At 53.4% G+C, this 23,535-nt stretch overlaps 1 protein-coding gene across 1 annotated transcript in view; it reads right to left on the bottom strand.

The window, feature by feature from the left end:
• Nucleotides 1–23,319, bottom strand: part of WNT3A (Wnt family member 3A) — a gene marked incomplete at its 3' end in the record, with an annotated part of 47,007 nt that extends 23,688 nt beyond the window's left edge. The window contains exons 1-2 of the mRNA XM_081230867.1: nucleotides 23,088–23,319; nucleotides 4,201–4,442 (exon numbers count right to left, since the gene is read on the bottom strand). Of these exons, the coding sequence (XP_081086993.1) occupies nucleotides 4,201–4,442; nucleotides 23,088–23,158 (313 nt within the window). The 5' untranslated portion in view covers nucleotides 23,159–23,319. The remainder of the gene's footprint in view (nucleotides 1–4,200; nucleotides 4,443–23,087) is intronic.
• Nucleotides 23,320–23,535: the final 216 nt, after the last annotated feature.

Genomic DNA, 23,535 nt, shown 5'->3' on the forward strand with positions numbered 1-23,535 from the left:
ACAAACACATTGTGGGAGTCCCAGAAGAAGACGATAGAGAGAAAGGAGCAGAAAGAATATATTTAAAGAAATAATGGTCAAAAGTTCTAAATTTGATTTAAAAAAAGCCTCGAACACTCAAGATACTCCCAAGAAGCTCAACAAACTTCAAGTTGGATAAACATAGAGAGCTTCACACTGAGACATTTTAATCAAACTATCAAATGGTAGAGACAAAGAGAGAATCTTGAAAGCAGCAAGAAAGAAGTTATTCATCATGTAAAAAGGATCCTCAGGGCCTCCCTGGTGGCGCAGTGGTTGAGAGTCCGCCTGCCGATGCAGGGGATACGGGTTCGTGCCCCGGTCTGGGAGGATCCCATATGCCGCGGAGCGGCTGGGCCCGTGAGCCATGGCCGCTGGGCCTGCGCGTCCGGAGCCTGTGCTCCGCAACGGGAGAGGCCACAACAGTGAGAGGCCCGCATACCGCAAAAAGAAAAAAAAAAAAAAAAAAAAAAAAAAAGGATCCTCAATAAGACTACCAGTCAATTTCTCATCAGAGACCAATGAGGCCAGAAGGCAGTGGGATGAAATATTTAAAGTGATGAAAGAAAAACACTGTCAACCAAGAATTCTACATCTGGCAAAACTATCTTTCAAAAATGAAGGACTAACCTAGATGAAATGGAGAAAGTCCTAGAAATACACAAACTACCAAAACTGACTCAAGAAGAAATAGAAAATCTGAACAGACCTATAACAAGTAAAGAGATTGAATTAGAAATGAAAAACCTCCCAGCAAAGAAGAAGTTCACTGGTGAATTGTACCCTACATTTAAAGTGGAGTCAACACCAATCATTCCCAAACTGTTACAAAAAAATGGAAAAGCAGGGGACACTTCCTACCTCATTCTATGAGGTCAGCATTATCCTGATACCAAAACCAGACAAAGGCACTACAAGAAAAGAAACTACAGGCTAATATTCCTTATGAATATTGATGCAAAAGTCCTCAAAAAAATACTTGCAAACTAAATCCTCCAGCATATTAGAAGGATTATATACTATGACCAAGAGGGGTTTATCCCAAGAATGCAATGGATGAAAATCAACCAATAATAATATGCCACATTAATAGAATGAAGGTGAAACCACGTGATCATCTTAATTGATTCAGAAAAAGCAGTTGATGTAATCTAACACCCTTTTCATGATACGAACACTCAACAGATTAGTAATAGAAGGGAATTTCCTCAACCTGATAAAGGGCAGTTATGAAAATCCCACAGCTAACATCATATATTCAATGATGAGAGACTGAAAGCTTTCCCCCTGAGATCAGGAAGAAGACAAGGGGTGCCCACTCTCACCGCTCCTATTCAACATAGTACTGAAAGTGCTAGCCAGAGCAATTAGGCAAGAAAAAGAAATAAAAGGATTCCAAATTGGAAAGGAAGAAGCAAAAATGTTTCTATTCACAGATGACATGATCTCATGATGTCATCATGAGATCCTAAAGAATCCACACAAAACTCTTAGAGCTAATGAAAAACTTAAGCAAATTTGCAGAATACAGGATCAAGACACAAAAATCAATTGTACTTCTATACATAATCAGTGAAAAATGTGAAAAGGAAATTAATAAAGCAATATTTCATTTATAATAGCATCAAAAAGAATAAAAATGCTTAGGAATGCATTAACCAAAGATGTACAAGACTTGTTCACTAAAAACTACAAAATACTGCTGAAAAATTAAGGAAGATCTAAATAAGTGGAAGACATCCCATGTTCATGGATTAGAGGACTTAATACTGTTAAGATGGCAATACTTCTCAAAGATTCAATGCAATCTCCATAAAAAAGTGAGAGAGTGGTGTGGACATATATACACTACCAAATGTAAAACTGATAGCTAGTGGGAAGCAGCTGCATAGCACAGGGAGATCAGCTCAGTGCTTTGTGACCACCTAGAGGGGTGGGATAGGGAGGATGGGAGGGAGGGAGATGCAAGAGGGAAGAGATATGGGGATATATGTATATGTACAGCTGATTCACTTTGTTATAAAGCAGAAACTAACACACCATTGTAAAGCAATTATACTCCAATAAAGATGTTAAAAAACAAATTCCCACTGCCTTTTTTTCAGAAATGGAAAAAACATCCTAAAATTCATATGGAATTACAAGGGATCCCAAAAAAGCCAAAACAATCTTGTAAAACAAAAATTAAGTTGGAGGACTTACACTTCCCAACTCTAAAACATGCTACAAAACTACAGGAAACATAATAGTGTGATATTGGCAGAATGAGAGGCATATAGACAAATGGAATGGAATCGAAAGTCCAGAAATAAACCCAGACATCTATGGGCAATTGATTTTTGACAAGAGTGCCAGGACCATTCAATGGGGGAAAGACTAGTCTTTGGAACAGATGGTGCTGAAACAACTGGTTTCCCACGTGCAAAAGAATGAAGCTGGACCCTTACCTCTCACCATATACGAAAAATAACTAAAAACAGATCAAAGACCTAAGTGTAAGAAGTAAAACTGTAAAACTCTTAGAAGAAAACACAGGTGTAAGTCTTAGTAACCTTAGATTAGGCAATGCTTACTTTGATATGACACCTAAATAGGTAAATTGAATCTCACCAAAATTTATAACTTCTGTGCATCAAAGGACACTGTCACAAAACTGAAAAGACAATCTATACAAGGGAGAAAATATTTGCAAATTGTATTTCTGATAAGTATCTAGTGTCTAGAATATATAAAGAGCTCTGACAACTCAACAACAAAAAGACAAACAACCCAATTAAAAACTGGGCAAAGGACTTGCATAGACATTTCTCCAAAGAAGACATTCAGATGTCCAAGAAGCCCATGAAAAGATGCTCAACATCATTAGCCATCAGGGATGTGCAAATAAAAGTTACAATGAGACATCACTTCGCTTCCACTGGGAGGGCTAAAGGAAAAAACAGACAAAGAATAACAAACATTGCCAAAGATGTGGAGAAACTGGAACCCTCATGTGCTGCTGGTGGGGATGTAAAATGGTGTAGCTGCTGTGGAAAACAGTTTGGTAATTCCTCAAAACACAGAATTACTATATGACTGAGCAATTCACACTTCTAGGAGTATACCCAGAAGAATTGAAAACAGGTATTCAAACAGATACTTGTAAAAAGTGCTCATATCAACATTATTCACAATAACCAAAAAAGGTTGGAAACAACCCAAGTGTCCATCAACAGATGAATGGATAAACAGAAGGTGATCCATCCACACAAGAGAATATAATTCAGCCATAAAAAGGAATAAAGTGCTGAAACATGCTACAGGTGGGTAAATCTTGAAAACATTTTGCTCAGTGAAAGAAGCTTTTCTCCCTCTTTCTCTCTCTTCTTCTCTCTCCCTCCCTCTCCCCCCACTTGCTGGAGGGCCTGTCCACTATATTTAAGGGAACCCAGGTCACGTGAAGAGGCTACTTGTGGGTGTTCCTGCTGACCTCAGCATTGGCCACCAAGATATGTAAGAGAAATGAGGACCAGCAGAGGTGCAGAGACCAGCCCTGCCTACTGCATCTGCCTACATCTGCAGACGTTGGGACATATAACACATGATTATTATTGTTTAAACTACTAGGTTTTGTGAAAGTTTGCTCTTCACCATAAGTTAACCAATACCCAGTGCTCCTGATCTTCCTCTCCTTCCCAAAATAAACCCCTGGCTCCATGACCCTGAATAACTTCTGCTGTGTGCCTCTGTGATCTCCAACCCTCTCCCTTTCTGTGTTTTTTGTTTGTTTTTATATTTTCTCTCTAAGACCTGCTTGAAGTCCTGGCTCCTGCAGGAAACCTGCAATGGTTAATCTTGTCCCCGTGGAACTACGTACGTAATTGCTTTTGGGAAGGGGGAAGCAGGAGGAAACTCTGCATGATCTTATACCCTTCCCAGTGTCAGGAGCACCCTCCAGAGTGGGTGAGCGTTGGAAAGGACCCACATGGGAGATGCTTACGGTCATGAGGTCTGTGCAGCACTGCCCCCCTGCTGGAGGTGCTGTTCCCACACTTGAGCATAGGTGAGACACGAAGGCAGAGGGAAATGTAGTGGCTTGTGCCCAGCCTCACTGAGGGGGAAGCTGGCTTGGACCCTGCTGCATGCACATCCCTGGGCTGCCACCTCTGCCTGAAAAGCCATGACGGGTGCCACGTGTACCTTTGTCCAGCACAGGGCCAAAGATGGCCAGGCTGTTGTTGACAGTGGTGCAATTCCACCGGCGGCCACGGAACTGGTGTTGGCACTCCTGGATGCTGATCTTGATGCCCTCTGCCACACTGGGCATGATCTCCACGTAGTTCCGGCAGAAGCGCAGCTGCTTGGGTACCAGGCCTGGGATGCTGGCGCAGAGGATGGGCTGTGTCCCCAGGGATGAGTACTGGGGCCCGACAGCCAGGGACCTGGGGGAGGAGGACAAGGGGGCCTGGTTAGTAAGGGGGATGCACTGCTGGCCCATGAAACAGGAGCAGGAGCCAGGCTTGCCTTAGTGTGAACCTGCTTTGGAGGATGCACACAGGCCCTTTCCTTCCAAACACTTGTGCATTCCAGGGCAAGGTGTGCTTCTACCATGCAGGAAGCCTGTCCCCATCCTGTACCTGAGACTCAGCACAAAACATCACCATGGGCACATGGACTGACAGAAAGTAAATCAAGGAAGTGGTGGAGGCCTGCCTGCTTCTCTGCGCAACTGCAGGCGTCCCCCGTTCTGTTGGGGTGGAGACAGTAGCGCCCTGAAACTGTTCAGGAGCTCAGAGGGCAGAACTCGGGGACACAGTGTGATGCTGGGTCAGCACAGGGAGGAGCGGCTGGGTCTGTGGTGGGAGGGAGGAGGACCACTTCCGGAGCAGCGGTGAGACGGGGTACAGCCGTGGCTAAATCATATGCGTGAAAATCACCGCTGAACTCATACCGACCATGCCAGCCGGCTTTTGGCTATTTACCCAACAGATATAAAAGCATATGTCCACAATAAGATGTGCTCAAGAATATTCGCAGGGCTGTGATCATCAGAGAAAAACTTGGAAACCACCCAAATAGGCGTCCATAGAAGCGTGGATGAACACACAGTGTTTACTCTTGCAGTGGCATTCTCCTTGGAAACAGAGAGGAGTGGACTACTGATGCAAAGGGCAGGGATCTCCCTGGCAGGTTGCTGAAGAGAGGCCTGACACAGTGTGGGTGACCACGATTCCTCTGATGGAGACCAAGGCCAGACAACACTGTGGATGGGGACAGAAATCAGGGTAGTTTCCGCATTCATAGGGAAGACTGGCCTGACCTGAAGGCAGCGAGAGAGAATGTTTCTCAGTCTGTGCTTTGCAAAATTGTCCCCACGCACCACACATGCCTATGTAACTTAAATGAAGCAAAATGACAATAAATGAGAGAAAAATTTGGTTTCTCGGTCACACCAGCTACACATGGCCTGTGGCTACCACATTGGATGGTTAGATATTTCAGTCACTGTGGAAAGTTCTACTGGACCGTACTGGTCTAGGGTGAAGGAAGCGCTCTGTGTTTGATGGAGGTGTTGGTTACACATGTGTTTATGTGTCAAAACTGATTGAAATGGGGTCATTTTACTATACGTGATTACACCTTGATTTAAGAGGAAGAACCACCAGGTCCTTTTTGGGGCAGAGGGGAAAGAGCTTCTCCAATCCCATGGCGACATGTTGTTATATCTGCCCATCCCAACGGAGGACCCACAGTCCTGTCACCTGTGGATGCATCTGTCTTTATAGTGGGTTGATGGGCTCTTGCTGGCAGAGCTCTGCTTGATTCCTCTGCGTCTCAGTGCTTCCTTCACCCCTGGGTGGATGTTCCATGTGAATGACTGTGCGGCCAGTGCTACTCTTCAGGGCGGGCTGTGGAAGCCTGCCCCCCATCAACCGCTGATATCACAAAGGCTCTTCAGCTCTTGGAAGGGGCTATGAAGACCCGTAGGGTGATAGGAGAAGACCAAAGCATGGGAGGCTCCACGGACCTAGGAGGGCGACTGGGAGTGGGGTGGTTCCAGGGAAACAGCATTCTGTGCCTTCTTACCTAGTCCCCAGAGATCTGTGGACTCTCTGGGAACAGAGAGGTGCAGATGCTGCCCATGCTCACCCGGGTCTTTGGCCTCTGTGCTCTCTCCTCCTCCTCAGGGAGCCGTGTCTCCTCCTCCCTATGGGGTGTCTGGTATGGTGTGTCCCAGGCCCAGAGTGGCCCCTCTGCCTGGCAGGATGCTTCCTGCTTATCTGGTAGCTTTCTCTGGTGGGATCCAGGTGGAAATGTCTGTTTCCCCTTCCTTTGTTTGGTGGGGAAACCAAGGCAATGGCAGCTTTATAAACGTTTCAGCTGCCCCCCCAGAGGTTCCTCTTGTTTGGCACCTCCTCTCCCCTGGGAGGGCTAAGCACCCCTGAGAAGGTGAGACAAAGGTTTCTGTGTCCCTCAGCAAGCCACACACCTGCACTATGATGCTGACTTTCAGTAAGTCCTACTCTGAGTCTAACCCAGTTCCATTCAGCTGTGGTGAGAATGGCAGGAAACAGGATCACTGTCTCTCAGAGAAACAAACCTACCCTCTGGAAATACACATCATATCCTAACATCTTCCCCTCTTCGTCTTCAAAATCTTCAGAGGCTGCCTTGCCTTAAGGCACAAAACCCACGCCCTTCAGTACCTGGAGATGCCTCATTGGATGACCCAGAGAGAACATTTCCTCACTGCACAGTCCTGTTAGAATCTGGATCTGTCCAGCTCGCTCCTCTCACACCCTGTGAGCTCCCTGCTCCTGTCACACCAGCGTCCCCGCACACTTCCTGTCTCCACCCATCTCTCAGCTGACGTGGGGATTCGTCCCGTGCATCTCCATGGCCACAGGGAGTCCCTGGTATCCCCCACAGTCCCCCTGCCCTTCTGTGTGAGGGCCACCCTCTACGGCTCGCCTCGGCAGCATTTAAGTAGTTCTGTATTCAGTTAGCTGGTTGGGAGAGGGCAACTTCTCCTTGAAGTCCTGAACACAGGGTTTCCATGTATGGTATCCTCTCATCCCGTGCCCTCCTGCCCACCATTTCTGGGCAACCATGCAGCCCTCGTCCTCTGCTTGCTCTCCGTTCCTGATCAAGTGCATCTCTCAAGAATTAAAACCTGTCTTTCCCCAGGGACTGTCCATGACATCTTGAAGTCAGGTGTTCAAGTGGAGGTGAGCCTTCTTTTAATGGGTGGCCAGCCCTAGAGTCCCCGTTCCTGGGGAAGGCCCAAAGCCTCCAGACTAGAGAGTCCTGGCCTCCTGGGTCCCTCCCACATCCATGCTCCAATATCTGACCCCTCTCCCTGGCACACTCCCCATCCTGTCCATCCTCATGACTTGATGAGCCAAAAACCAGCCATGACCTCATGCCAGATATCACGGACGTCCCCATGCCGCTGCCTGAGTCTGTATTCCCGAGTGGCATTCAACTGTGGGGCTGGCTCATTCCCTTGCTTGTTCCTCCACTACCTGCAGAGCCTCTTGGGTGCTGGGTGCCCGGCCAGGCCTGACCCTCCCCAGCTCTCTCTCACACCCACCCCACAGTCTGGGACCCCAAGGTTTTCAGAAAGGCCAGCCCTCTGCTTTCACCCAGCTGTGAGGTCTTTCCTCTCTAGGAAGTATTTTGTGATCTGAGCCTTGCTCTCCTGCACCCTGTCCTGCACAGATGGCTCTGAGTGGAGACCACAGGGGCTGCTCTGCTGCTTCTCCGGGACCCCTGGGCTGGCCTAGGTGCTTAGCTTCCTGATGGACCAGCACAGGCTGAATGCACGGATGGGAGGATGGGAGGATGGGAGGGAAGCTGGCCCTTGGACCGAGTGGTGGCATGCAGGCCAAGGTCAGCAGTCTGCTCTTGGAGGCACCCAGTGGGCAGGGTGAGGATTTCAGGGTGGAGAAGACGGGCCAGCTCTGCCCACTCCAGTCTGAGGTCAGATGTCCAGGTCGGGTTGGTGGTGGGCAGCGGGGGAGGTAGGCTGTGTCTAACTTGTGTGCCCGCTGCCACTCTCAGCCCATACTTTTGTGGAGAACCTCCCACCTGTAAATCAGGCAAAACTCCCTGGGCCCCAGTCCCCCTTCAGAAAGCATCACCTCCACTTCCTACCCAACTTACTCCAGCCAGTTTCTACACCCCTCCACCCACTGAGACATCCCATCCCGGCCCCAGTGACCACTCTGCCTATATCGGCACATGTGGCTGGCCTCCGACTGCCCTTGGCTGAGGTCAGCTATCTGTTTCCACCATGTGGTACCCCTCACAGTGACCCTGAATTTCCCCACCTCCCACCTTTGCCCAGCATTATTCCCTCACTCCCCTCGGCACTGACAGGATGTAACGTGGAACTGGCAGCAAAAGAGTTTGGGATGACCTCTTCTGTAAAGAGTGGAGAGGCTCATGGGGAAGGGTCATGGGAACTGAGTAGCCTTGTGAAGACAGCAGGTGGAACACAGGGCAGGAGCTGGATTGGGGGAGAATCAGGACTCTGGCTCAGGATCCTTCAGCAGCTTCTATGGCACCTCCCATAGCTCAGAGTCCATCTCTGGCTAGCCTGGTTGGTCACTCACCAGGCTCCTTCTGCCTCAGGCAAGCCTCAGGCAAGCCAAGGGCTGCTGTGGCCAGTCCTGGAGGCCTCGACGGAGTGTCAGGCCAGAGACATGACTGTGGAGGCCAGGCTAGTGGTTTTCAACCTATGTTCCCTGGAGCACACAGGAGCCCCAGCAGAGGTGCCTCAGAGGCTGGCAGGTGAGGTGGGGCTGGGACCAACTGTCCCAGTTTGCCTGCCACTAGGCGTTTCCATTTGGAAGCAGGGATGAGCTGTCACTCCAGGCGAGGCTGCCCTGACAGACTGTGGCTCTTCCATTCCATGAGCCAGGGTACTTCACATCTATCTGTGCCATATTTTGATGCTCCACGTGGGATGTGATTTGTAAACACATGTTGAACTCTAGTTAACGATGAGCCAGCCGAAGTGTTCAGGGAAAGAGTGGATTGAGGGCACATAAAACATGAGATGAATAAGTGGGTGGACAGAGGCATGCTTAGGTATGGAATCCACGGGGTCAGGTAAAATGGGAGCTGTGGGTACACAGATGTTCTCTGTTGACGTCCTGCATCTTTTCTGGATGTTTGAACATTTCCTGATGGAACATTAGGGTAAGGTTTGACCTTCATGGCTCTGGTCATGGAGCCTTTCTGAAGAGGCTGGCTCCTGAGGTTCATGGGGGTTCCCTCCTTCTCTTCTGTTGCCGGCAGCCTGGCTCGAACTGGAGAAGGGACGAAGAGGGTCCGTCAGAAGGCAAATCCACTCAGTTGATGTCTTTATACTGGCTGAAGGTACTCCGAGACTCAGAACAAGTGGAAAACGAAGGGGTCACTCAATTCAGACAGAAAGAGAAAGAAGACTCAGTCTCTCTCGGTCCGCACCAGTCCCGAGGTGCTGGTACCCCTGCCAGACGCCAGAGGCCAGGACCCATTCTGAGTGGGGGTTGAGTTGCCCATCGCCAGAACCCCACCACCACCCACAGAAAGCATAGAGCCTGCTCCCACCTCGGCCCCTCCCCACCTCTCTTCACGCCGCCGCGCCGCAGCTCCAGGGAAAGCAGAGTGGGACTCTCAAGTTCACAGCTTCTCCCCAGGCTCATTCCAAGGTTGGGGTGCTGAGTCAGCTCCCCTACCCCTGTCCCCTCCCAGACCTCCTCCCAGTCAGGCCCCGTATGACCACCTCTGCGAGCAAGGCCAGAGTATTGGCAGCCGGCTCCCAGCCCAGATGCCACTCCAGCTGGTCTGGCCTCCACCAAGCCTGACTGGATCCCTCTCCCACCCCCTCTGGACCTGATGGCCCCTTTAGTTCCTTGAATTATTTCCAGAAAGTTTCCTCTGTTCCAGAGCTGGGCAACGAAGAGGACCTGGGTGATGCAGACCCTGCCCAAGGAGGGCAGAAAGTTGTGTGGGGGGGTGTCCTGTCAGACACAGGAGGGCCCAGCGTGTGGGAGAAAGTGGGCAGGGAAAGGTCAAGGGGGCCCAACTCAGGTCACTGAATCTTGCTGGGCCTTGAAGGACAAATTGGTTGATAAAAAGTTCATATTAAAGATCCGAATTGTGTTCACTAACCTTATTGTGGTAATCATTTTGCAACACATACATCACTATTACATGTAAATACATCAAATAATTACATTGTACACCTTAACCTTACACGATGTTCTATGTCAATTATATCTCCATAAAGCTGGAAAAAATTCCAAACTGGACATATGGTATCTCTTTACCACCCCCAGCATTCAAATTTCTAATCTGAGAAGAAGGTAGTTGCCCCCAGGCAATTAATACTTGGAAAACCAAGATCTGTAACTCCTTCCTCCCATGCCCTTCCAGGAGGAAGTGGAGGGTACACTGGCTTGGGGCTGGGGGCTGGACAGGATGGTGGGGAGCAGCATCCACCAGGACTCTGGGCCCCAGACCCCAGGGATAACCACGTACTGTCCTGTCTAAGGGTCTCGCCAGAGACAGCTTAGTGGGAGAGGAATGTTGTAAACGGGAAAGTGCTGCGACTACAGGGCACCACCATCTTGGTGTTCTATGCCTCTCCAAGTTCTCAGAGCGCATAAAATGCAATGACACCAAATGCGACCTGGGCTCCCGAGTCAGATCCTGGAACAGAGAAAGGGCATCCATGGAGAGACTGGTGAAGTCAGCCTGTGTTTGGCTGTGCACGAGCGTGGTCTCCATCCTGATAATTATGTAAGACGTGACCACTAGGGGAAGCAGGTTTGGCTGACACAAACTCTGCACTACCGTCCAGTCATCATCCCAGACCAAGTGGAGAAGAAAGAAACAGTTACAAGAAAACAAGCAGACCGACATAGGGTTACAACAGGGAACAAGCTGGTGGTTCAGGGCTGTGTGTTTCTTTACTGAGCCTACGTGATGGGCTGAGAGCTCAATGGCATTTTGTAATCTCTGAACAAACTGTCACCTGAGACGAAAGTATCTGCTTTCTCCTGGTGATAGCATCTCAGAAGCCACAAATGCTGCTGCAGTTTGTCACCTTTCAATCCATTCATAATTGAAGGTGAGTTCAACTGCTGTCGGTGGTGGGTACAAATAAAGATGTCATTTTCTTGTCCCAGGGGCCTGGCATCCAGAGGGGGACATCTAAGGAGCATTTGGGAGGGAATGTGGTTTGAGGGGATGGGACCGAGGGCGGCTATGCACCCCTGGAAGGAGGTGGCTGCTCTCCTGCTCTCCCACCCACCAAGCCCAGATGCTGATGTGGCATCGAGAGTGCCCACCTTCCTGTCCAGAGCTCTTCATATAGACAGATCACACTTGCTATGTGTGCAGGACCTGCAGTGGACAGCAGACATACATCAGGGCCGCCAAGCTGAGTTAATCTATCCACACGCATGCTTTCAAAGCAGAGCCTCCAGCTGGTAGCAGAAGTTGGAGACATCAGCAGCGTCTGAAGCTGGTGCTGGCTCTGAGATGAAGGCGCTGCGTTCTAGGACCAGAAAGTGGCCTCGAGGAGCTGAGAACCACCCTTGGGAGAGAGCCGCAAGTACATGCGGACTGCAAGGACCAGAATTTGGCAGCTGGGTGAGGTTGGGAGCACATTCTTCCCCAGACTGGTCAACACTTTGATTTTGGCCTCTAGAGACCCTGAACAGGGAACCCAGACAAGCTGCGCAGACTTCTGACCCGCAGAGCTGTGAACTCTGTGAATGCACAGGTAATGTTTGAAGCCATAACTCTGGTCATTTGTCATGCAGCGAAGACTGAATATTCCCCATCTCCCTCCTCTGCTCATGCTGCCTCTTTTCTCTCACCCTCCAAGCTGCTCGGGCCAGAAGGAACTGAACCTTGCAAGGAGGTGGCCCCTCCATGTGTAGCCCAAGGGTCTGCCACCTTCAAGGGCTGGTTACCGCAGCCTTTAGACAGCTCTTCCCTCCCTCCCCCTCCTCTGCTTGTGTCCCCAGCACCACCCCTCCTCAGGGACCAGTGCCTCTCTCTTGGAGGCTGGTTACTTCCTCCTTCAAAGCCCCTGACATCACTTCTGCCACCACCTGCCATTAGCCACTGCCTAGCTACTTAACTGGCCTACCTGCTCCATCACCATCACCTGTGTGGTCCTGGCTCTGGCCTTGCCCACTATATGACTCTCTCCAACCTACACAACCTGGTAGGTGGAACCCTGGGGAATCTCTTGGACCAAGAAGTTGGGGCTAGAGGAAGACACCTGACCAACGTCAACGAGTTAACATGGAAGGATGGGGTTTTGGCAGGTTGGCTTCCCAAGGCTCCCCCTTTCTAATATGCTATTATGCTCTTAAAATGTATTAAATACCAGTACATACAAGATAACATTTATGAACAATTATCTTGGTCAGTGTGGGCCACCACAGCAAAGAGTACAGATAGGATGGCTGAAACAACACACATTCATTTCTCACGGCCCTGGAGGCTGGAAGTCTGAGATGAGGGTGCAGGCATGGTGGGGTTCTGGCGAAGGGTTCCTGGTTCACAGATGGCCTCCTTGTCTCTGTGTCCTCACATGGCAGAGAACTCTAATGTCTTCTCCTCTTCTTTTTTTTTTTTTTTTTTTTTTTTTGCGGTACACGGGCCTCTCACTGTTGTGGCCTCTCTCATTGCAGAGCACAGGCTCCGGACATGCAGGCCCAGTGGCCATGGCTCACGGGCCCAGCCGCTCTGCGGCATGTGGGATCTTCCTGGACCAGGGCACGAACCCACGTCCCCTGCATCGGCAGGCGGACACTCAACCACCGCGCCACCAGGGAAGCCCTTCTCCTCTTCTGTTAAGGACACTATTTCCATCCTGGGGGCTCCACCTTCATGACCTCATCTGACCCTAATCCCCTCCCAAAGGCCCCACCTCCTAACACCATCACATTGGGTGTCAGGGGTTCAACATATAAATCTGGGGGAACATGAACATGCAATCCATGACAGAGAGTAAGATAAACATCATATTAATAAACAAATCGCACACAGACACCACTAAACCCAAAGACACAGAACACTATTGGTCTCCCTGATTCAATATGACCCTGTTTCCAACACAGAACTATCACTGAAGGGCGATGTGTGTGGTGGCCCCAATCTGTCCCCTGGCTGGTCAGCTTTGCCTGTTGCTTTGGCCCCTTAGCACCTTGGTTTCCCCAGCTATCATACCAGGTAGCTGGGTGAGAGGTGGGTCGTCTTAAGGTGGCCCCTGGGCAGGCAACAGGTGCACCACAGAACCTGTCAGAAAGGCAAGTTCCAAGGCGGTGCCCCCCGAGACCTGCTGAATCAGAAACTCGGGGCTAGTGCCCTGTTTTGACAGGCCCTTCAGGGGGTTCTGATGCTTGTTGGTGTTTGAAAACCACCAATTCTGGGATCACTGAAGGTAAGCCAAGCTTTGAGTCCTGGGACTTTGAGTCCAGGGAGCCTCCCAAGGCTTCAAGTCCAAACCCTTTGGTCTGGCAGTCAAGGTTTTCCTTTGGTTTCTGCTTCTGAATCCCAAGGTTTCCAGAAACTTCCAGTGCTGCTCTCTGAGAACACGCAGTCCATTATAGAGGCAGGGGAGAGCGTGCTCAGCCAGGCTCAGGAGTGGGGCCAGGACGTGAGCCCCCGCCCTCCACAGCCCCATCTGTCTGCATGGGGCTGGCCACTTGCTTCCCTCCAGCCCAGTGTCCCAGAGCCAGCAATAAGCAGGGGCCGGACCCCACATCTCTCTTCCGGAGGTGGTGAAGATCCTAAAAAGAGCAAGGTGGTGACAGACGAAGGAAGCAGCAATAGTGAACATTCCAGAAGTGTTGTGGTGGGAAGGGGGCTGTTGAGGCAGGGCATGGACCGCCCGTTTCCAAACCCTGAGGAGGCAAACGCATGGTCTTCTGTCCAGTGTTGCTGAGAGGGGTTCTCCGGAGGGGGTAACAAGCGTGGACCAGGCCTCATTAACCTCCCAGGAACCCACTCTGAGCTCTCACCTGGGTGTCTGGGGCTTCAGGTTAATTTTCCAGTCTCCCCCTCAGCCTCTCACATGCTTGACAAGTGTGCAAACTGGGGACCAGATGGAGATGGGCCTGACTTAGGGCCACTCACAGGAGGGATGGTGGTGTTCAGGTGAGCGCTGGGTGTGGGAACCCCATCATCAGTCACCCCTCCTTTACCCTCGGGCCCATGTACTAGGTCATCATGAGGTCCTGACCTTGCCTCGCGATCACCATGCATCTCCTCCTCCTCACGGCCATCGCCAATGCAGGATGTTCTACCAACAATGACCTCAGGGGTCGCTGGCCCTGCCCTAATGGGCAAAAGCTGTGTCCTGTGGCCTCAGGGAAAGCCAGGCAGGAGGGGGGTGTCCTGCCCTTGCCTTGGGGCGGTGGTCCTGGGGGCCTGGGAGCCACAGGGGCATGAAGGCCCTGCCCAGCCTGCGGGCAGAGGCCAAAAGGCCAGCCTGCCCTCACTGGACCCATTTCCTTCACCCCGCACTTGGCCACCGCAATTCACCCTACGAGGAATTTGTTCCATTTCCCTTGTTGCTGCCAACCCTGAAGTGCAGGATGGCAGCCCAAGAAACACCCCCACCCCCACCCTCAGCAGCCCCCGGGCTGGGAGCTAGAATTTTAAATGCTCAAGTGGATGTCACATCCGATGTCCCGAAGGCCCCTAAAAACCAGATCGTCCCAAACTGAATGCACACTTCCCTGCGCAGATATGGGAGGACCCCCCTCTGAGCCCTGAGCCTTTACCCCAAATTCCAACTCTGGAGAGATCCTCCTTGCAGGGCCATCCATACAGCAGAAAGGGCCAATGGTCAGGCAAGCAGATGACAGACAGTACACTCACACCACAGGCCTGAGTAACTGCGAGCACCATCGCCGAGAAGGTCCCACAAATGCGAAATGTTTAACAGGAGACGGTATACCTTAAAAAACAGACCACGACCTTCTCTGCGCACTGTTATTATGATTATGAAAAATGTGTGAATGAAATAAGAACCTAAAGTGAGGAAAATGTCTGTATTAAGTTGGTAAGATGATGAACTTTTTTTCCCCCAGGTTTTTGTGAATTCTATTGTTGGTTAATTTTTTGGTAATACTTTTTTTCTGGGTGGGGGTATCATTTTCAACCCAAAGCAACCACATGTGCAGTTTGCAAAGTGGCTCCTAGACTCCGGTTCCAGCCTGTGGCTGGGGCCACGTGAGCCACGCCTGCCTCCTGAAAGCACTAATGGTTTTTCTCCCTCCTCCCTCGTTCGCTCCTGTTGAGGACTGCACTGTTGCACTGTTGAAAGGCCAGGCGCCTTGCCAGACAGTCTTACTCAAGATAGAGCAAAGGCGCTGGCTGTGACATGCAGGGGAAGGAGGCCACTCAGGACCCAGCCTGGGCCAGCTTTGCCCCAACCTGAGCTGATGGCCTTCACTCAAGCGGGTTTTACCGTAAATGTGCCGCTAAACCAGAGGACAGAAGCCTCTTCTCGTGGACAGAGGCTGGGGGCAAAGGCAGGACTTGGAGCAGGCCCCCTCTCTGCCCGCCCCTGCCTGGCTCCTCTGGGGGTGGATCCTCAATCGGAGAGGCTAAGTGCCTGTGCACCGTTACCTGGCAGATCTCAACGGAGTCATAGGCTCTTAGTTTTCCTGAGTCCTGGTTTGATTTCTTTTTGCAAGACCGGCAAACACAGGGTGCCCGTGCACTGTGGGCACAGCTCTGCCCTTTGCCTATGGCTGTGCGCATCTTGGAGGGAGAGCTGGGACTTCACAGCAATTCTCAAAGAGAGAGGGGTTCTGGGGAGAGGACAGCTTGGCTGGGCCTGGAGGGCAGGGTGTGGTCACCAGCTGTATTATTCACTGAATTAACTGTTTTTGCCCTTTCCTTCCTGGGCCTCAGTTTCTCCATCTGTCCAAGGAGGTGGTGGACCACATTCTATCGGAGGCTCCTGGAGGGGAAGTGAGCAATGGGGAGGGCAGGTTCCTTCACACCTTGGCGGGGCTGGGGCACCTTCTGTCCATACGTCATCCGGGGCCACCTCTCCAGGAAGTGCTCTGTGTTCCCAGCCCCGCTAGCCACCCTCTCTGGACCCTGCCACTCCTCATGCACAGCCTCCCATGTCTGGGCCATGAGGGGCCACTCCCAGAGAGCAAGGCCACATCTTCTCTTGTCCTTCGAAGGCACAGATCTCTGCTCAGTCCTCATCTGGGGGCCCCTGTTCTGCACTCTACCTGCAGGGCCTCTGCTGAGGAGGACCCTGGTTGGTCTCATGGGTCTTCCCCTTGGTGACACATGAGGATTCCAGAGTGCCTGTCCTGTCCCAAATTGCTGTTTTCTAAGGTCAGGGCCTCTCCACAGCTGGACCAAGTTGCCGTCCTGAGACCAGAGGCCTTGAGTGCGGCTGGTTGCCCGGCGGGTTGATGGCTGCCCAGCTTGATGGGCAGGCTCTGTCCTTTCTGGCTGGAGCTGTCCAGGAGGCTTACAGGACCCAGACTCCCCCAAGGGTGCTCACCTGCCCCAAAGCCCTCCGGGTTCTGCCTTCTCTTTCTACCCACTATGGCGTCTCTGAGAAAAGCCCACATGCCTCCATGCTCTCTCGCTCTCCGGCCTGGAAGACCCCTCCCCAGGAGCTGGAGCACCTTTGGCGATGGGAGGGCCCATGGGGAGGGGTCCCAAGACCTGGGTCCCTGGTGTTGGGAGCCACCTCTTCCCAGGCCCTGGGCTGCATGGCCCTGCCTGCAGCCCTCCCAGCACCTCCTCCTGCCCCAGCGGGCCGAGCTGGGATTACTGACACATACTTTGCGCAAGTCCCAGCAGGCGGGCAGAGGCTCCCGTGCCCGCGGCCATGCATTTGCCCGCTTCCCTGGGCGGCAGCGGCACGTTTTGTCGGGGATGGAATGTGGAAGCACCAAAGTGTGAGACACCTCCAGGGTGTCACCTGGAGAGAGGCTGGGAGGGAGACCGAGGCAGACCTGCTCTGGTGCATGGTGGGGACCCAGCCCCAGAGCCGGGGTTCAGTCAGGGGGACTGTAAAAACAGTCAGCTGTGTCCTCACGTCCCCACGCACAGGCCACCTGAGAGTTTCTGTTTTTCACAGGAAAGATTCCATCTATTCATTCCTTCATTCATGTTTTCAACCAAATCTTATCTAGGAGCTACAAGGGGTGAAGGGTCAAGAGGGGAGGAAGGAGAACAAATACCCCATGGGCTTTCACAGCCTGGTGATATAGGGGCCGTCCTTGTGACAATTCTACAAAGGGAAGGACAGGTTCCCCTGGGATCAGGCAGCCTGGCCGGAGTCAAAGCCTTATTCTCCATCTCTTCATGTCACCCCACAGCGTCCAGCCCAGCCAGGTGAGGAGTGAGAGGTGGGTATAGTCAGATCCAGGACCAGCTGAGCGAGGCTAGGGGCAAGTGTGACGTGATGCAGGTGCACTAGGTGGGGAGGGCATGCTGCTGGGGGGTGGCGGGTAAAGGGGTCATCAATTGCTGTGTAACTGTGAACCAAACTACCCCAACTGTGCCTGGTGGAGTCTAGGGGACTTACCAGGAAGACTATTAGCTGCAGTGCTGACCACGGTGGGGGTGGGGGGAGGATGTGGGCCTTGTAAACCTCGGATTCCCAGCCGCTGATGTGTCCATGGGAACCCTCCACCCAAAGCAGGCTGCTCCTTCCTCAGCCTCTGTTTCTACCCCTCCAGGGATGGGCAGCTCACCACCACCACTCTCAGACCCAGGAAGCCTGTCCTATACTGAGCCAAAATCTCCTCTTGGTCACCTGTAGCCTCTGCTTCCAGCCTTTGCTGGAGCCACACAGAAGTCCAGTCCTCTGTCCCCAAGAGCCTCTCACACACTGAACAGCAGTAGGGTGGGGTGGGGGGGTCTTCCCCTGACACTTCTCAACAATGGGTGGCTCCAGTCCTTCAACTACACTTCAAATTAAGGGGCAAATACAAACTCTGGCATTTGGTTCCAAAGAGCAAATGGCAAGTGCTAGGTGGCAAAGCCTTGAGGGGATGTGGTCCACATGGATGATCCCAGACTTGGGCATAGCAGGGGTTGCCTACCGTGGGGGGCTTTGGCTTCTCAAAGTAGCTAGAGAGCTTGGTTTGGGTTTTTTTTTTAAATTTCTAACCCATTCTTATAGATTATATTAAAATGCTGCACAAAATAATACATAAGACATTTAAAAAACCACCATGACTGTTCCCAAACACCTATTTTCAACTTCCGTTCTTATTTCTTCATGGACAGCCATTCATGGATGGGCTCTGGTCTGTGGACTACATTTTGAGTATAACTGATACTTTCATGGGCAGGTGGTACATCCAAGCCCTGCTTTCCCTGTCCTGGGCCACACCTGCGGGATGGTGGCAGAGCCCCTCTGGAACAAGGCAATTCCTATTCCTGCAGGCTGGAGATTTGTAATTGGGACCCACCGTGGAAAGTGTGGTTTTACAACCCCTCCAGACTGTATTCCTCCTCAACAGTATTTATTCACCCTCTTCCCCGTCACAAAGAATTCCAGCAAGCTTGTGCAAATAAAACAAAATCATTTTTTAAAAAAATGACAAGAAGCCCAGTAAAATGCAGGGTTAGCCAGCTTGGGAGAAGCTGCCACACCTGAGCCCCAGACAGAGTCCCAAGTGTTTAGGTGGCCAAGTCAGAGAGAGCTGGATGTGAGAGGTGAGTGATGCTTTTGTGCTCTGGAAGGAGCGTGTGCCGTGGTGGGCTGTCAAGGAATCAAGATGATGGGTATGGAACTTGGTGGTAGAAAACAAGTTACCTGACCACATATATTTTACTTATGGTTGTTTCTACCATTGCTCCTCAAGAAAAGGATGTGCATTGGTGGTTCTGTGGAGGAACATCGTTCCCAGCACCCTGAGATCCCACAACGCTGGGGGTGTCGAACTGGTGTCTGGATTTCTCTAGTTTCATAAGCTAGCCACTACCATCACTAGCCTCAGAGCTGCAGAGAGAAGCAGAGAGAGATAGAGACAGAGACACAGAGAGACAGAGATAGAGAGGCATAAATACAGACAGAGAGACAGAGACAGACAGGGACAGACAGACACACAGAGAGACAGAGAGATAGACAGAGACAGAGAGGTAGAGAGACAGAGAGAGAGAGAGAGACAGAGAGAGAGAGGGATAGACAGACAGGGCAGAGTGAGAAGGAAGGACTGGACGGAGGGACAGGGCTGCCCTGGGGAGGGACTCGCAGTGGTGCGGGCTCACAGACGCAGGGCAGCTCAGGAAGTCTCGCGTGCTTGGGCCCTGCCTGCCTGAGAAGCCTCAGAGCCTTGCTCAGCCCTACCAGGTCCTGTGTCATCCGACACAGGCAACCTCTCACCTTGTGTGGCTGCTCGTCCCTCCTCCTCCTCAGCCCCCACCTCACCCACCCTTTGAAGCTGTGGGACCTGGGCAGTGCCTCCAGAGCCCTTGTTCACTCTCCCTGAACTCCTCGTGCACCTTCAACCCCAAATAGTGGGTCCCACTGAGGGAAGCCTATGTCCCACCGGGACTGAGAAGACCCCTGGGCCTGAAGAACCAGTGGGGCTGGCGCCAGGGAAGGCTGTGCAGAGAGGAGGTTCTAGAAGGTGGGGGGCAGGTGACAGCTGAGCTGGCCTTCCTTGGGGTCTGGACACATTCTCAGAGCAGGGTGTCTGCGTGCACATGAGTGTGGGGTGCCGGGGGCTAGGGAGGAGGGTGAAGAGGCAGTGAAAGGGGGGAGAACCAGAGAATGCTGCCCTGGGAGCATGTCTCAGGCTACTGAGCTGGCCCAGGGGTGGGAGAAGATGGGACGTGAACATGGGAACTTCCCGGGCCAGCTGGGGTGATGTCCACTCCAGGTGCCACTCAGTGCTGGGGAAACGTGAGGAGCTGGGTGGCAGGAAGGGGGTCCTGATAGGGAAAGGGGGGCCGGGCTCTCTGGGCAGGTAAAAGCACTGCTGCTGGAGCTCGGGGGGCAGTGAGGGTATGGGGTTAGAGTGGAGGGTGGGAGGGCAGTGAGAACAGAGGCAGAAGATGGTGGGAATGGAGCACTGCAACCTGGTGGGGGAAAGGAAGGGGCCTGGCCCCAGGGTGAGGGGGCAGGGGAGAAAACAGGCTGAACTCCAGGGCCCTGGCTAGGCCACAGGGGGATCACAAGATGCCATCAGCCCAGACACGGGAAGTAGGAGGCAGGTGCCCAAAGCACATCATGGAGCACAGGTGCACACTGGGTATTGCTCTTCAAGGGTTCCACATGTTCCTCTTGACCATGATGCCTGTTCTGTGTTCACGTGGATCCTTCTGATCAATTCTCATTAAACAAGAATTCAGTCTGGACAAGGGGAGTGAGGGGGAGGGGGCTAGGACCTCCCTGTAGCTTTGCAGTACATGGCCCTGTGAGGAGCTGGCATCTGGCCATGCTATGCCTCTGGGGTCAGGTGCCCAGGCCTCTGTCCTGTCACCTCCCAGGTCTCTTCTCTGGATCCCACCCCCCATCCCGTTGTCCGTCACACAAGGAGCACAGACCTCTTGGAGGTCTCTGTAGCTTTCAACATTCTGGTCTTAGGGCTGTCTCTCTGTGCCTCTGTTGGGACCTGCCTTTGGACCTTGAGCATCTAGGGTGAAGGACACTTCCGAGATGGTCCTGGGGAGGCAGTTGGCTCTTTAAATTCCCACAGGATGCAGCACCACCTCCTCCTCTCCTTCCACCCTCCCACCAAGACCACACCAACTTCAAAGCCTAATTACTCCCAATTTGGGCTGTTTCCTTATTTCTCCAGGTGAGGAAGTCCCTGTCACTTTCACTTTCATATGCGAGGAGCTGGGGGTGGGGTGGAGAGAAGTGATGAGAACAGTGGCTTTATTTTGGGGAGGGAAGGTGAGACAGAATACCAATTAGGGAGGCTGAGTGTGAAGGTGAGAAGTTACAAAGAGAGGGTCTCCCTCCAAGGCCTCACTTGGGGAAGGGAGGGAAGTGGGAGAGGGGGTTGGTAAGAGAAAGAAGGAGCCACCTGTGGGAAACTGCATCAGGTAGGGTATGAAGATAGAAAGCCTTCCGCCTGCTATGAAACTCCATTTCTTTCTCTGTGAGCCCTCCCTGTCATTATGCTCATGTTCGCTGTGGAGACACCACGTCCTTCCTGCGTCCAGCTTGGGGGCAGAGGGGAGGAGGAGAGGAAACTGCTGGTCCCCAGTAAGCCCTGGGGTTGTGGCCACCGAAGATGCTTCTTCCCAGGAAACAAGAGAATCACTGAATGTGAGAATCCTATGGAGACCGAAGTGGGGGGTTCCATGGCGCCGTCTTCCCTCTGGGGCCAAAAGGTTGCTCTAGACTCTTGATTGGGTGGGTCACTGACCGGGAGGCGGTGGGGAGAGGACGCCCCTCCCCACGGATCTGGAGAGTGCCGGATGCACCAAGCATGTCCCAGGATCCTTTCAGATGGAACACATACGGCCCAGGTGGAAAGGGTGACATACGTGTGTTGAGGGGAACAAGGCCAGGGACACTCAGGGCCAAAAGGACAGAGATTCCACCGCGTAGGATGGCCAGAGGCTGGTGACAGGGCCCTTGTTTATGGAAGAAGCGCAGGGGCGAAGGCGCTTCCACTAGCGCCCAGGAATGCGGCGGCGGCGGCGGGTTCTAATTAGAAGCCTGCGCGGGAGCGGGCGGCCGCGGGGCTCTCTCAGACGCGCACCCTTGGTTCCCCCGGCGTCAGTGTCCCCGCGTCGGGAGACACGCCCGCTGCATCCTGTGCTCCAGAAGACGACTGGGCGCTGCAGGTGCCGCGCGGGTGCGGGACGCCCGGGGGTCCCCGAAGCAAGTCCCCGCCGCCCCGCCACCTCTCCCAGGCCCTCGTACGCGCCGGTGCCTCCTTCTTGCCCCGCCCCGTCCCGCCAGGCTGCGCCTGGACCCGCGCCCCACACCTAGGGCGCCCCCGCTCCTGAACAATCTCGAAGAGAAAAATTATTATCGGATTAGATGTACTTCGGCTCACTCAGTCTCCCCCCGCCCCAGCTTCCCCTCGGCGTAATTATTATAATTCCAGGCAAGCCGTCGGAGAGAGTTCCTGGCTGTGTGTGTGTGTGTGTGTGTGTGCGCGCGCGCGCGCATGTGTGTGTGAAGGCTTGTCTCCGATCTGGGTCTCCTCCAGCGGCGCGCCCAGGCCGCTCGGCTCCCGCATTCCCCCAAGTTGTGTTCGTCAAATGTTGGGCATCTCAAAGCGCCCCTCCCCTCTCCACTGAGGAGCTGGGGTGGCCCTTGCCTGTGGGGGCTCAACCAAATTCGCTTCCCTCCTCCCCTCATGATATGTGCTGTAGACCCTCAGGACCCTTCCCTTGGTTTATCTGCACTTCCATCGCCAGATTTAGGAGGGTCTCACGGGAATGTGTCTTGTCTGGGGTGGAAGACGGAACGCCCCAGCCCTCTCAGATGTGGGTTCGCGGAGCCTCTCACTAAGGAGGCTTCAAACGCGATACTTTCTCCCTCTTTACCTCTCCAGAAGCCCCTCCTTAGCATCGCGGTCGGGACAGCGGCAGGAAGGCGCAGGAGGGCCGGGTGCTGGCCCCAATGCGCCCGCCACTCCCGGCCGGGTCCCCGCAGTCTTTACGTAACTGCGCTGCTCCGAGCTGTTCGGTCTTGTCTCACTGACTTTGTTTTAAGGTGTGTGTGTGTAAGACATGTCCTTAAGGAAAGTCTCAGGCGGATCTCCCTCTCCCAGCTCGCCCTCCTGGCTTCTCTTGGCCTCTGGCTGCCCGAGCTTTCATGCCATCTGTGCTGTCCCACTTCCTGCCTCTCCCCAGCTCACTGCTCGCCCCGTCCGACGCCGGGAGCCCCTCTATGCCCGAGGGATCAATGTCCGCGGAAACTCCGCCACCCGCGTCCCAGCCCCGGCCCGAACAGGTCGAAAGTGGCCGCCAAGGAAAACAAACCACCCTCGGAACAGGAGGGCTGGGCAGAGCGCGGGCTCTGGGCCACCGCGGGGCCCTGCCCGAGGGGACGGCGGCTGGGGAACGCACAGAGGCCGGGGAGAACGGGAGGAAGGCTCACTCACCACCAGATCGGGTAGTTGCCCAGCGCTTGCTTCAGGCCGTAAAGGAATATGAAATATCCGAGCGGGGCCATCGCCGGGCGGGAGATCTCGGAGGGCCAGGAGTCCGCCCCGAGAGCGCGGGCGCCGGAGCGGGCCGGGCCCTAGGAGCTCGCGGGCGGCGGCGCTGGGCCCTCCTGCGGCCGCGGGGTGCGCGGGGTGCGCGGGTGTGCGCGGGTGTGCGCGGGTGCGCGGGCTCCGAGGGCGGCGCTGCGCCAGGTGGGACGGCGGCCGGGCGGCGGGCCGGGGCCCGGGGCGGCGCGGGACGGCGGGGGCGGGGCAGCGCCGCGGGGGGCGCCCGCCGGGGCCTGGGCCGGGGCGGGGCAGGCAGGGGGCGGGCGGGGCCCTGGGAGCTAGCTCGGTGACGGCTGCAGAGCGGGCCCCTCCCGTGGCCGCGGGGTGCGCGGGGGTG

This window comes from Mesoplodon bidens, assembly GCF_964165515.1.
Source record: "Mesoplodon bidens genome assembly, chromosome: 4".
Classification (NCBI taxonomy): Eukaryota; Metazoa; Chordata; class Mammalia; order Artiodactyla; family Ziphiidae; genus Mesoplodon; species Mesoplodon bidens.